The 14780-nt window shown below is 42.3% G+C and overlaps 1 protein-coding gene across 11 annotated transcripts in view; it reads left to right on the top strand.

The window, feature by feature from the left end:
* The window catches only part of LOC117752251 (nuclear factor 1 B-type-like), a 67142-nt gene extending 53129 nt beyond the window's left edge, over positions 1 to 14013 (top strand). For 3 of the 11 annotated variants that reach the window (XM_034569509.1, XM_034569517.1, XM_034569506.1), the window contains 2 exons: positions 3903 to 3991; positions 7880 to 14013. In XM_034569509.1, the coding sequence (XP_034425400.1) occupies positions 3903 to 3991; positions 7880 to 8012 (222 nt within the window). In that variant the 3' untranslated portion in view covers positions 8013 to 14013. The remainder of the gene's footprint in view (positions 1 to 3902; positions 3992 to 7879) is intronic. The other 8 variants (XM_034569507.1, XM_034569511.1, XM_034569510.1 and 5 more) reach the window with 4 other exon arrangements.
* The last annotated feature ends 767 nt before the right edge of the window (positions 14014 to 14780 follow it).

Below are 14780 nucleotides of genomic sequence, written 5' to 3'. Positions count from 1 at the left end.
CTTTGAGAGTGTAATGTGCTCAACTGTATATTTCCTTCGCACATTACTTCAGAAACTCACACACACACATGCACACACCACTTGTAATCAGTGCACTCCCTCATTTACGGTACACGAGCAGGAATATTTAGAGTTGGCGTCACGCGGTTTCTCCTAGGACAGATGTGGTGACCCTGTGTGTGTGGGTTTTGTGCGCGTGTGTGTGTGATTTTTGTGCGTCTGCGAGGCGAGGAGTGTTGCGGTGTTGTCGGACGGGAGAGAGTGCCTCTCCCCCCACCCCGTCTTGTTGAGAGAGCTGGTCTGAGGCCAAGGCTTTTCCAACCACAACTAATTGAATGCATCTGCACGCGGCTACGCCATGATCGCTGGGTTTCTGCTCGGCTCGCTTTTTTCCCCCTCTTCTATGTTTAGTAAAAAAAATGACAAAGCTGGCCTCTGTATCCTCGCTTCTCTTTCTGTGTCTTTCGTTTTCTCTCTCTGCCTTTCATTTTCCTAAAATCAGAGTAGGTGAAAAAAAAAAGAAAAACCTAAATGTTTGTCAGAAGACGTGGGATGCTTTTATTCGGCGCAGGAGGAGGAGGAGGAGGAGAGGGAGGAGAGGGAGGATTCACTTGGCTGATGTCGCACAGTTTGTCTTCCACATTTTCTAGTAGCCTTGCTACTTCTTTCAGCGGGGTACAAAGTGACTACACAAGACAGCAGCAGTCTGAGCGAAGCTGCATGACCCGCTGAATGTTGTCCAACGCTCTGCCCCGAGAGCCTGTGAGGACTTTTTGTTCCAGAATCTGAAGTGTAAATCAGCCCGATACGCGTATAAATATCCTCCTAAGAAATACAGTTGGATAATATAATAAAAAAACATTTACTGTTATTTTCATCTGATAAATAGTAATGATTCAAAATTGAATTATCCTAAAACAGAGTTTTGTGATCCCGCTTGCCAAAATGAATTATTTCTGGCCTAGCAGAGGAGAACACATCATCTTGGATATCTTTGGATTTACTCAATTCAGAGTTTTGGCGGCTTAAGATGTGAAATTAAAAATGGGAGATTTGTACGCGCAACAGTGACACCTCTCTAGAAGGTGATTACTTGCTATATACAGATGAATAAATGCCCTTGTCGACTTAAGGAACTCTAAACAGTCTCCACATTGATTCATCACACTTCTGCTTGTCTCAGTTGTTTTTGTTTGCTGTGGTATGATTTAACAGCCTGGGATCTGGGCTCGCCGAGCAGCACCGACGCTGAGCCAAACTCCCTCAGGACGAAACACTTTCACTGAACGCTCCGTCATTGTCCTCATGTGGCGATGGGATGTTTATTATGTGGGATCCACGAGGCTTTTACTGGCACTTTGAGTTGTTTTGTTTCGGCCGTTTAGCGCCGCCTGGCTGGGTAGGAAAGGGAAACACGTCACACATGCCTGGAGAATTGAGTGAGATTCTCGGATGCTGAGTTTTTTTTCTTTTTTTAAATGTGGTCAGCATTGGGGCTGTGCCACGGAGGTGGACTGTTCTTTGTCTGTCCGTCTGTGTGATGGATGGAGGCCATGACTTGCTCTGCATCTGGCTCTGCTGCTGACAGATCCAACTTTGATTTCTTTTAAACAGACAAAAAACAGGAGTTTCAGAAAGTTATTACATTTTTGGGAAACTGTAATCATTGTTTCTATAATATCACATATGTACAGATCCCCTGGATTCTTGTATGGGTCCGGGAGGAACCCAATAATTTTGGTGTTGATCCGGATCAGGGGGCGTATCCAAGAATATTTTTTCCCCCTTCCTTTAACATTGCGAGAAAGGGCGTTTTTCACCATTCTCACCATTTTCCTAGAGAATAATTAATGGATCTTAATAAAAAAACTTCAGGCATATTTAGGGAACTGATTTATATTAGAATTTAAGGGGTCTGTTGGGCCTTGGTGTTAAAATAACTTGAAAGTTGCCCGATGACTCTGTATTAAAACCTACTTTTCCATGCAGAGCCTATTTTAAGATGTGGCACCACAAATATAGAAATCCTTGGACACACACACACACACACACACACACACACACACACACACACACACACACACACACACACACACACACACACACACACACACACACACACAGGCACAGTAGGCTTCAGAAAATTAAAAAAACACACACACACACAAAACAACACCACCACCACACACTCCCACACCTGCTCTACGATTCCCAGGCAGCGAATGTGTGAAAAACCCCTCCATTCATCTCTCGCCTTGGTTAACCCCTCGAGGGAATGCCACCATCTAGCATTCCGCAGGGAAAGATCCGTGATCAGATGTCATTTGGTATTATCTAAGGAAGGATCCTAATCCACAATCTGCCCGCATCTGTTTAGCTAACGTTCCCCTTCTCCCCACTGCCTGTGCCACTCTGATGTGCCGGTGCCAGCGGACAGATGGCGAGCCCCTCGAGGAGCGGTGGCACCGAGCGTCTGGCCCAACCCGCACATTCTCTACCAGGCTTTTGTCAGGCTGGAGAGTGCGGGAGCAGCATGGGGGTGGCGTTCAGTCTCCCAACCTTCGATGATTACAAAACACACTGGATGGAACAACATTTCTTCTTATTCAGTTTTAATCATCAGGAGTTGGAGAATAAAAATATCAAATTGCAGCATAGTTAAATCACTGCAAAGCTTTTTAGGATTAATTTTCTGTGGTAGTTTGTTTCTTAATCCTCCCGTTTCTTGCCACTACTTCACATTTGTTCCAGAAAAAAGCAGCAGAAACAAACTGAACATAACTGAATTTCAATGTGGCAAAAACTCGGAAACCAATCATCATCTCTTGATGTGTTCATCCAGGTGCACGGAGGAAAAGGAAAAGAACACAGTTCTTGACCGCTGCAAATGTCTTTGAATATTCAGCGTGCGCGTATATCTGATTAAATCCCTCTTAAGTGCCTCTGCACAACGTCTGCCAGTGCACGCAGAGTGCTAACAGTGCAGTTTTAGCCCGATACATTACTAAATGAATGTGTTGACCACAGGGCAAGGTTAGGTTGGTATTGGCAGAGATAGCTCTCAGCTGGATTGCCGACACGTGCGCTCGCATAATGCATGCAAAGGAGACGCCGTTTTGTGTGTGGCGTGTTTTCCTTTTTTTTTTGGTTGCAGTAATTTGTAATCTGTATGTAAGGTTTGCATGTCTCGAGTGAAGCGGAGGGGAACGGGTTTGTGTGTGTGTGTGTGTGTGTGTGTGTGTGTGTGAGTGTGAGTGTGAGTGTGTGTGTGTGTGTGTGTGTGTGTGTGTGTGTGTGTGTGTGTGTGTGTGTGTGTGTGTGTGTGTGTGTGCGTGAGTGTTTAACTCCATTGTAATTTTGACCCCTAATCAATAAAAACAGTTAGCTAATGAAAAAGCGTCTGAATGTTTGAGGGCATGCTCGCGCACTCCATCCTGAATCTGAAAGTGCACTTACAGCGGAGCGGCGCTTATCGACAGGGTGCATGCATCCAGCGGATTGCATGGCTTCATTGCAACAAAAGCAGTAACCACTCACATATGAACTACCGATATGATGCCACTCACATTATGTCACTAACTCCGTTTTGTTTTTTTACTTCCAGGTTAGCCTCTAACTTTGTCTGCATGCTTTTTCTTTCTATGTGTTTCAGCCATAGCTTTGATTTACCTGTTATCTGTAACCAATTAAATAATGAATATGCTGATTCCATTCACTATTTTCATGATTGTCAGTAACCGTTAGGACTCGTTTTGGAGTCATTGTGTCTGTATCTGTGCTGCTTATTGCTTTATAGGCCCTTTTGCATGCATCTGTGTCTGTATAGAGTGTTGAGTTGTAGTGTGATGTGAAGTGGAAGTTGTCTTGGCCCAGTGATCTGACTGCTAGGTTTCAATTGACAGCTGAGGAAGTGTGACTGGAGCGTGACTCAAAACGGCAGGCATTATGGCCCCAGTGCCACTGACGACACTTTGGGGATTGCTTGGCAAAGGTAACCTTTTCATTCTTTCACGCCATCTCTCTGTCTCCCTCGCACCACACACACACACACACAAATGCTTGACAATGCCATATAATGTCTGTTTTTCCTGACTGTCTTCCTCTCACATCTCAGAAATTCACATATCTTACATATCTATTCACATATAAGTGTAATTTTCTGGCCAGTAGCTGTGAATGTTATTCCTACAGTGAAATCTCACAGGTTGACCTTTTGGACTCCTGAGATGAGGTCATGCATTTCTATGATGAACGTAACTCACTTTTTATTTCCTTATGTCTCTGGTGCTTTCTGTTCCCTCCTTTATGTTCCCTCATCTCATTCTCTCCGTAAAGCTGCTTTCAGACATTGTGCTGAACATGCATTTTCCAGAGGGGCTGGATGTGAGAATACAAATGTCCCGAGTCAGTGCCTCCAGACATTCTGCGAAACCCCCCCCCCCCCCCCCTCGTAAAAATGTCCGACAAATGTCTGAGCGAGCCCATGCAAAAATACAGGGGGAAAATGTCCGGGGAATTCACATCATGGAGGAAGGCGTGTTGATGATGTTTATTTTAGAAAACTGAAAAAACAAAAAGAATATAAATATCTCAGGATTCAAAAGAGGAGCCATACACGTAGAAGACGCAGACGAAGAAGTAAACTTTTTCTGCAATTCATCTTTCCCAATACTTTCTAAGAGTTCTTACTTTAGCAGATTTTTCTTATTTTTTGGCACCTTAAGCAAGCATTGGATCTAGTTAAGTTCTATATTTTATGTTTTCTTTCAGCCAGCAATTTCCCCCAGAATAGGTCTTTGTACTTTTATGTGATTTAGAGGTTTTTTAATGCACCCTAAACTAAATCTAGCAAATGTTAGAGCTTGATTTCAGTCCGATTTATTATGATTTAATTTCTCTGCTCTGTGATTCTTCACTACAAAATGACTGCAGCGCTCCTCATGGATTCACACCAGACAAACACACAACGCTCATATTTCAAAACACTAAAGTTCGATCAAGCCATTTAGAACCAAATCAAATCATGTAGAGTAAAAGTCATTTCAGGTCAGATTTCCAGCCATTAAGTCTCTATGTTGGAACAAGCTTAGCTTTGTTTAATTTTATGCTGAGGTCATGCTTTACCCTCCCTAACTTAAAGTTACAGAATGCCCCCTCCCCTCCTTCGTCTCCCCCTGCCTCCATACTGTATCTCTCTGCCTCCTCGGGGGGAGAAAAACCTGAACCATTTCACCACGGAGCAAGCTGAGCTAAGCCTTTTCCTGTTACGTCTCCCTTTCCCCCCTTTTTCCCCTGGAAGTGTAGAGCATCTGTGTGTGTGTGCATGCGAGTGAGTGTGTGTACAGCTCATTTTGTGCTCGCTGAAGTTACTTTTTTTTTTTTTACAAACACACATGCACACAGCAGAGCCCCCTTCAACAGGCCTCCTAATAGGCCAGTGGAGGTAGCAGAGAAAAATGTCCCCTGCAGCAGCAGCAGCAGCAGCAGCAGCAGCTCCAAGTCTCTTATTCCTCTCACACAGCAGCGAACGCCTCCACTTTTCTCCATGTGGGTGTACACTAATGAGCGCAGATAAAACAGACTCCAACTGAATTTAGTTTATTTTGTTACAAGGATGGAGATGGTAATTTTATTATATTTCTTTTGAACCCTCCTCTTCACAAAACCGTCAGACGTATAGATGAAATCGCGCCGATTTCTCTTCTTTATCTCGCTTGCCCTTTAAACGCTGCGCTCTGCCATGCCTCTTCAGTGCTAGCCCCCAAATTAAAACGCTGCCAGACTCGCATGTTGCCATTGTGCAGGAAATGGGTCAGCAATCCATTAAGATGCCATTAGATAATCTAATTTAGGGAGCTAATCCTTAAACGAAGCACGCTGTATGCCCGGGCTGTGCTTGCGGGGAGTAGAATTAGTGAGGTTTGGGAGCCGGACAGGGTGAGGGAAGGCCGTCTTGAAGGTTACCTGAGGAAATGCAACGACGGAGGTCAGGATTTAGTCCCGTCCGAAGTTGCTTTGAGTGCAAAAACATAAAGTCATAAGAATAGAGGGATTTTAAAGCCTTTTGAGGATCAAGTGTTTGACATATTTGAACTACATTACCCAGAATTCCTGTAATATAGCATATTGAAAAGTTTATACGTATGTGCTTTCTTAATGCAACTAATTTTAAAAGTACAAGTCTTTATATTTGGTGGGTCTAACTTTCTTTCAATAGGGTCCTCAGTCATACTAATGTACAAGATCAGATGATTTCAGTCCCCCCCCCCTCCACACACACACACACACACTTTTATTTAACTCCACCTGAGCGCAGCTTTATGTTATAAGACGCAGATACAGACAGACAGCCATCAATTCTAACAAGATTAAAACCGATCTGGCGGTTTAGCGCTCACAAAGGCCCGCGCGTCTGCTTTTGTGGCTGTGTGGTCCCCCTAATGCGAACCATTACCTGAGCAGAGTTTCAAGCACCGAGTGGTGGAAGGAGAGAGGGAGGAAAGACAGAAAGAAAGAGGGTGAACGGGGGGAAATAGAGAGAGAAGCTGCAGCACTTGGCCACTCTGTGCGCTCTTTGTTCAGCAAGGTAGGAAAAACTTAATCCCCCGTTTCCTGTCCGATGATTTTTGGCAGAGTGAAAGAGCGAGGGAGGGAGGGAAGCAGGAGAGAGAGGATAGCACGAGGACAAAAAAACTGATATAGAAGCTCAGCCTCGAGGTTTTTCTCTTTTTTTCCTTTTTGCACACGGAAGTCTAAAACTCTGAATGATTTTTATTTTGAACACATCTCTTCTTCTCTGTCCTTCCTTTCTTTCACTATTTAGGCCATGAGTTGAATTGAATTTGCACTTCCATTGTTTTCAGTAAAAAGAGCAGTGACTGGTGATTTGTAGAAAACTCAGACTGGTTGATGAGTCGCTTTCATGGACGCAGACATTGTTGTTGAAGCTCCACAGAATCGAGTCTGGTTTTTTTCCAACTCTACGAACCAGAATCTTTAGCCTTGTCTGGGTTTTGTTTCCCTTCTTCTCATCATTTATCTTCTCCTCTGCATCTCTCTCCTCCTCATTTGTCCTCTTCCTCTTTGTCCCTCAGTCATCTCTCTTCCCCACGGCCCTCTTCGTCCATCCAACACACTTTTAGGACAGAGTAAAAAGTTTGTAACGTGTGCGACACAGGTATTCATAGACTGAGCCGGGGTGGTGCGAGAGGTGGGAGAGGGTGTCAGATGAGCGCACCCTGGGGACCTGTGGTGATGGTGGGTGGGGGGTGGAACGCAGGGGGTGGGGGCTAATTATCCGACATCTACGTAGCACGGCACCCCTCGGGAACAACGCGCTGTTTGTTCCCCCGCTTCGCGTTTTCAGTTAGCACCGTTGCTCACCAGGAACAATCACTGTGTTGTTTTGCCATTAGCGTGAGATGAATAGGGATGGGACAGCTTTGTGTAGGCCCCCCACCCTCCACACACACCCCTCCACTTTTTACCCACAACCCACCCTCCTCCACCGCAGCCACCACCGATCACACTCCCCCTCCTTGTTCTTTTTCAATGCTGCCGTCAGTGCAAAGACGAGGGCCTGTGCCACGGCCCCTCTCACACGACGTCCTTCACTGGGAATCAAGTGGCATCACCTCGGCTCAGATTAACGAGCGAGTGCTGCTATTCCTCTCTGTCTGAATGACAAAAAAAAAGGGGGGAAATAATCAAAATAAGACCTTGAATCTTGATGACTGTCAGCAGAGCAGTGATGCCGGTCATTGGCGTTCAGGATAATTAAAAGAGAGAATTTGATTGCATGCTGCACAAACAAGATTATTGGCATATGACTAATCTCTCCGTCTGTGTCTTTTCTTTTTCTCTCTCTCTCTCTCCGCAGTCCTGGTACCTGGGCGAGCTTAGTTCCATTCCAAGTGTCGAACGGGACTCCGATTCTGCCAACAAATGTCCACCAGAACTACAGCATAAACATCATTGGTGAGCCCCTGGTCCCCGCTGAGACAGGGAACTGAAACACACACACACACACACACACGAGAGGCCAGATGACACCCCCGTGGGCGAACGGGCAGGTTGGGGGGTGTCGGTGGTGCAGAGCTCGCACTACAGGTGTCCGCAGCCCATGGACGAAACCAGCAAAGCAGCACGAGCTGCACAACCTCGATCTCACCCCTTCTGTGCCCCCACATCCCCCCTCGACTCCCGTCCCTCCCCCCCCCCGAGATGGACCCTGTCCGTGAAGTGAAGACGAGGGTTGGTTCAGAGGAAAAAGGAAGAAAAAAAAGAGAAAGACCCGGCCCGGCCCATCCCACACCCAGCACCCACCAGTCAGTTGTTGTGTTTGCAGAACTTTTCAGTTCATTCAAATACTGTGATGTATAGATGCCTTAATGTTTCATTGCATGACACTCTAGTCTCTTAGCGGCAATTCCCACTATTTTTTCATGTCGGGGGAAGGATGTAAAATCTTGATGCATAGACACACACGTACACACGAGTGAAGAGGTCTGTGTAAAAACAACCTCTGCCTGGTGGATGGCTCCGAGACTCTAAGCTCTCTTAACTGCGACCTCTTGAAAAGAGGCGTTCCCATGTCAAACGATTCACTGTGTACACCATAGGAACAAAAAAAATTGTGAATTCAGAGTGTTTTTTCTTCTTCCGTTTTGAGTTCAGTTTACTGTGATATGACTCTTTGTTCAGAAAATGTGTTGACTTTGTTTATTCTGTTATTGCTACTTACTCCAAGAATTAATGTATAAGAAAAAAAAACACTTACAGTAAGAGTTGAGAACTCTTTATGTGGTTTTCAAAAAACACTAAATGTTTGGCTTGAGATTGGACCCCTCATTAAAGAATTTGCAACTCCTTTACAAAAGGACTTAAAAAGAAAAGACGGAGAGTTAAGTAAAATCTCGAATAGAGGCAAGTGCAATTGAATTTTTGAAGGGAAGCTATCAGTCTGTCAGCCCTAAGACTCTAAAGGAAGGGGGATAAATATTAAATGGTTTTATGGGAAAAAAAAAAATGTTTTAGAAAACATTGGAATTTGATTTCAGGCACGTAACCGTCTCCTCACACGAGAAAAACATAGAGCATGAAAGACATGTGAAGGCAAGCACTAAGCTACCTGTGCAGCGCTGATGAGCAAAACCAGCACTTCTTCCTCTTGAGCCCTTCCCGTCAATATGGGGAGTTGTTTTTTTTCTAATTTTAATTTATTTTTAGAGGAAGAAAAAATGAACATAAATAATGAGACGCACATAGTGTGTAAAAATGGCATTTCTTTTTATTTGTTTTTATTTTAAATGTTCATGATAAGATCAAGAGCATATGCATTTGGCCATCAGCTTCTAAAGCTTATGTTTACAGAATATATAAAAAAAATATGGAATGCAAAGTTTGAATCCATGGAGATGTACATGAGGCTTATGTGCAAAGCTACAGTTTGTGCAAGGTTAACTCTGCAAGTGGAAGAGGTTGGAAACTGAAATTATCGACTCCAGGTGGTGGCAGATCCCTGAAATCTAGAATTGTGCACGGCATGTTCGCGCGGCCATTGCCTCTCCAAGTCCAGACGTATTTATACCAGGAAAAAAGAAATTCTCAAATACTCTTAATTTGCACGATGACATATAGTCCACATTACGTGCCTTGCCTTTGAATATAGAGACATCACTACACTTGTTTTTGCTGCATTTATCATTATAGAAAAAAAAAATTAACATTTTTATGATAAGAATTGTTTTGTACTCTGAATGAAATTGTTGATTTTTAACTTCATGTACTACTCTATCTCACAGTTACATTGCATATCAAGGCTGTGTATAGTTGCCGTTTTAAAGTTTGTAATCAACCAGCGTTTTTTGTTTTGTTTTTTTCCTCAGTATTTTGGTGGTTTTTCAAATAACCTGTCATCTTTTATTTTGTTGTTTTCTTTTATTTCTCAATGCTCATTTGTGTTCATCTTCCAGTTACTATTGTGGAGGGTGGATGTCAGAATTATGAAAATTATGCAATACCAAGTTTTGCCTATGTAGGTAGTGCTTATAGATGCGTCAATTATTAGAGGCTAGTTTGGAGATAGACAATATTGTAATGCATTTATTTTGTTGATATCGTTGTTTGTCGTTGTTGTTGTTGATGATGTTGTTGTTGTTGTGGGTGTTTTCCTTTTTTTTATTGACCAAAGTGGGGACTGCTTTCTATGCAGTGTATGACAAGGTCTTTTTTTAATTTTAAAATCTCCTTTCTTAAGCTTACAGGCCTACCGAGCGACAGTAAGACATGTTTCAGTGTATTTTTTAATTTGGAAGTTTTAGCGGGAGGGGCGGTATTTTTCTAGAAGTACTTGTAAAAGAAATGCACCCTTGGTCTTTCTACGGCTGCAAAGTCACTGATTGGTCTACTGTGACTCTTACTTTCAACTTTCCACTTGGGGTGCTAGCGCGTGACCTTGAAGGAACTTCATTTTTTTTTCCACAGGAGAGACGGCTTGACTTGAGTATGACAATCATTTAAAAAAAGAAATCCTTTCGCCTACAATCCCCCCCCCCCCCCCCCCCGTCGTGTAGATCACCCTGGAGCTGCAGCCGAGGACGCATCACCGCTGAGCGCTCTCATCGAAACGCTACTATTCTATAGACATCACCGAATGCAATTCCCAAGTAGATGCCTTAAACACATCAGTGAAGTGGCCTGTAACCTGCGCAACAATCACACACCGACTAATGCTCTCGAGACCTGTCCAAATCAGCTCCAGACAGGCTCAAGCAAGCCTTTAGAAAGTATTTTATAACTAGTAGATTTGTATAAATGTATATATGATATGCACATATGTCAATTCCTGAGATACGTCCCCCATAGAGAATGCTAAAGTCAATATTAGACGCGTGGTGTTTTCCTACTTCATGTCCAGTGGTCCAGCAGAGGCTTAAATAGAATCCACTAGAAAAAAAAAATAGCACTTAAATAGCACATAGGCAATCGTCTTCTTCCCCCGTACGATGTTTTGACCCTATAGTCTCAAATGAAATCTCTCAGGCGTATACAGGGCATTATTTATATCAATCACAATCGAATATTAGCGCCTCCGATGCTGCTACGACACCTTTTGCACTCTTTCCCCACAATCGTGAAAGACGCGTTTCCCTCGGAGAGACGGCACTAGCGCGGAAACGTTCCGACGCCAGCAGAGGGCCAAGAAGCAGATTTTTTTTTTTTGTTGTTGTTGTTTTTTAGGAAAAATAATCCTCAAGTCAAGCTCAATCTCTCTGTCTTCATCCAGATTTCTTATCCAGGGGGAAAAAAATTCAAAAGTCACCCCATTCTATGTGCACTGTTATTTTATTTAGTTCTTTTTTTCTCGATCTCAAAAGAATATCTATAAGTGCTTTGCAGCCTTTGGCCATTGGAAACCCCACTGAAGTGCATTGTCCCCAAGTGTGTGAATGGGTGTGTGTGTAAGAGAGATAGAAAATGTGTCAGGGTCACTGTGCTGTTGGTGTTTATTTGAATAGGAGACTGTACATAAAGGTAAATATCCCGATGGCGTCAATAGCAGCAGTCCGTGGGGTTGAACTCTGCTTTGGCAGCTCGAGTGTTCGTGTGCATGTGTGCGTGAGAGTCTGTGATCGAGTGCCTCTGACACTACACAATGAGAGAAGATGAGGGTCTTTCTATTGAGAAAAAAAAGCCTGCGGTAGGACAGGAGTTTGTACACTGTAAACTTTGTCGAGAGATCTTCTCTGAAGCCCTTATTTGTTAATCTTCAATTCTGGGGAAAAAATGAGTCAGTTCCATTTTAGGAAAAAATTATTTGGGTTTTTGTTTATTTGTTGTGGAAGCTGGATTTGAGTTAGAACTCTCCAGGTTTCCCCGATTAGTAGAATCTAAAATGTTTTCATCAGTTGTTGTATGTAACGTCGAAAATATAAAAACAACAGCAATGAAGGTTTTTTTTATTATTAATATTATTATTTCTGAACTTGGTTAGTGCTTAGATATTTCCATTTGGGAAACACTTCATGAATATTTTTAATTGTTGTTCTTTCATTAGTGTGGCCATAGCGAGTGTGATGTGATTTATCTCTTTTAATTTTTGTTTTTATTTTTTGGAAATGGGTGTGAATTTCTTGTCCAACAAGATCGTGGTGTGAGCGTGTTTCTTGTAGCAGCTGGGAGGTGATGTCACTTATCCAGTATAAAAAAAATGTAAAAAAAAAAGGCCCCAGAATGCACCTGACCTTAAAACGAGAAGCAGGGTAGAATCTGCAGTGACAAACGTCCTCAATGGATCTATCAGATATAGTTTTTTTTTTATTTTCTGTGGAGAGGAAACGTTTCGAGACGACTGGTGCTAGATCTCGCAATATTTTGGAATCGACCAGCCAATGTTGGGCCGTTTGCTTTTGTTCTTCTTGGACTTAATCTGTAAAATCATCACGGCATCGCTCATTTTGCACTTTCCACATGCTGTCCGATGCCTAATGCGATGTAGGGAGACCCTCGGTGTACACTACGAAACAAACATTTCTTCACAGGTGCTCCAGAATAGGGTACTGTACCTTCCAGCTGATAAGTGTTTTCAGGCACCTGCGGAAAAGCTCTAGAAAACGTAATGAAATCTGAATCTGTGTTCCACCCATCTGCAGATTGTGACGCTCCCATGTATATTTTAGAAAGTATTATGTCGTTGATCACCACGATCACTGAGAGGCAGGACGACTTTATGCAAGGAGAACTTGTGGCACTCATGCAATATGTGTGATTTTTCCTTTTTTACCTGATCATACATCCTGTAGGGACTGAACGGGCGTGTATTTATATATAGATATGTACTGTATGTATATATATTTACACGCAGACCTAAAGGAGACATTCAAACTTAACCTTTCACCCTACATGAGCAATACACACCTTCCATACTTTGGCTAGCTGCTAGTCACTTGGCATCAGGTTGTTCGTAACACATGAAAACCAGCATTTTTACAGGACGTAACACTCACCAAAAGAAGACAAAAAGATAGCAATGCAGTGCCTGTTCAAGCTGTCCAAGTGTCTGTTGTATATAATTGTAAAATGTGATAGACTTACTTTCATATGTGACAGGGGGGAGAAAAAAAAAAACCGGCATCACACAAAACAGAATGTGGCAAACTCATCCGGAAATAAGCTCTTTATTATCTTTGGTGTTTTTTTTTGTGATTTATTAATTTTGTAATTATGTCAGCACACAATACCCACATCAAGCTTGTTCTAAATTTGCGAGAGGAAAGGTTTGAGGTTCCTTCTTATTTTTCTTTTGCTTGGAGAAGGGGTGGGGTGGGGGGGGTTTCAGTGCTACATTTTAAGCGCAGTGAATTGATGAAATGTCTTTTCTTAAAAATACGTCACCAGTTTTCTCTGCAGGGCTGAGTTAGTTTTTCATTTTTTTCTCTTTCTCATTTTTTTCGGGTCTTGTGGCACTTTTACTTCCCTCTGCGCACACATGTCTACTTTATGAATCGTGTTGGAATGACTATATAGCGAACAACAACAACAACACCAACAAAACAATATGTAAACAGTCTCCAGTAGTGATTGTAGTTACACTGCAAGTGTGTGCAAAGGTCTATGTATGTATCTGAATGTACGTTTTAGAGGAATTTTGGAAACCTTTTCTGTTGTTTTTTTTTAATTTTTTTTTTTTAATCTTTTCATTTACAGTTTAGGAGTCACAGGTGTCCATTGTGAACTGTATAGCGAAGGCCTTGATATCCCTTCTTTTTATTGATTTTTAGAAACGCCGAGCATTTGGCGACGCCTTCAAGCTGGTTACATTTGGTGCAGGGGCTAAAATTGCCACAAGATTAAAATCAGTGTAAATAAAGGCTCAACTTTTTTTGTGATTGTTACTGTTATATCCAGCCTATACTGCTAGCAGCTGTTTTTCTGCAGTCAATTACTGGAAGTGGATATATTTCCTATGCAAAACTGTTTAAACAATAAAATGAGCTATGCTACAAAAAATGACTTTTATGTGCTGCTCGTTCTTGTGTTGATTTCTTTCTTATGTATGACCTCCGGTTTAAAGTCTGATTTCAGATTGAATCTTCTTGTTACTGACGCTCAGGGAAAAAGACACATCTGATTGGGTTCTGTAGTGAAGCCCGTGGACTGGAAATTTAAGGGAAACAAAAAAAAAGCACTTTGGGATTTAGTGTCTTTGATAATTATCAGGTGGGTCACAGAGGAGGGGGGGTTTTGTATTTTTTCTTTTCATTGAAGGGAGAAGTGTTTGAATATTTTGGGGGTTTGGAGCAGGAGAGGGTCCTTCAACTTTTCCCACAGTTTTCCTAAAGTGGGATTGCAGAGATTACATCACAAAAATGGAAGCTGAGACACATGACTATACAAATCAAGCATCATGCAATTGCTTTGACATACAGTCACTAATCTGATCATGAGATCATCTGAAATAAGTTATATGTACGTTTTTTAAAGTGGAGTGGATGGGTGGGGGGTAAACACTGCAGTGCTCAATGGTTACAGACCTGCCACTTGTGCTGGTTCATTGCATGGACATTTATTTAGGAGCTTTTTATTTAAAACATTTAAAGAATGGATAGTTAATATTTGTTACATTTGCTCATAGGACATTATTTCGAAACTTTATTTTAATATGTAGCTTAAAGCAGGGGCCTCCTTCTCCTCTACAGCCTGCTCTACAATTCATGAATATAAAAATAAAAACTCAGAAAAGCTAATCATTTTTCAGTTAAAATTAAAATACCAAAACT

The sequence above is a fragment of the Hippoglossus hippoglossus genome, chromosome 18 (assembly GCF_009819705.1).
Source record: "Hippoglossus hippoglossus isolate fHipHip1 chromosome 18, fHipHip1.pri, whole genome shotgun sequence".
Lineage (NCBI taxonomy): Eukaryota > Metazoa > Chordata > Actinopteri > Pleuronectiformes > Pleuronectidae > Hippoglossus > Hippoglossus hippoglossus.
Note: the sequence above shows the minus strand (reverse complement) of the source record. Positions and strands in the feature narration are given on the sequence as shown.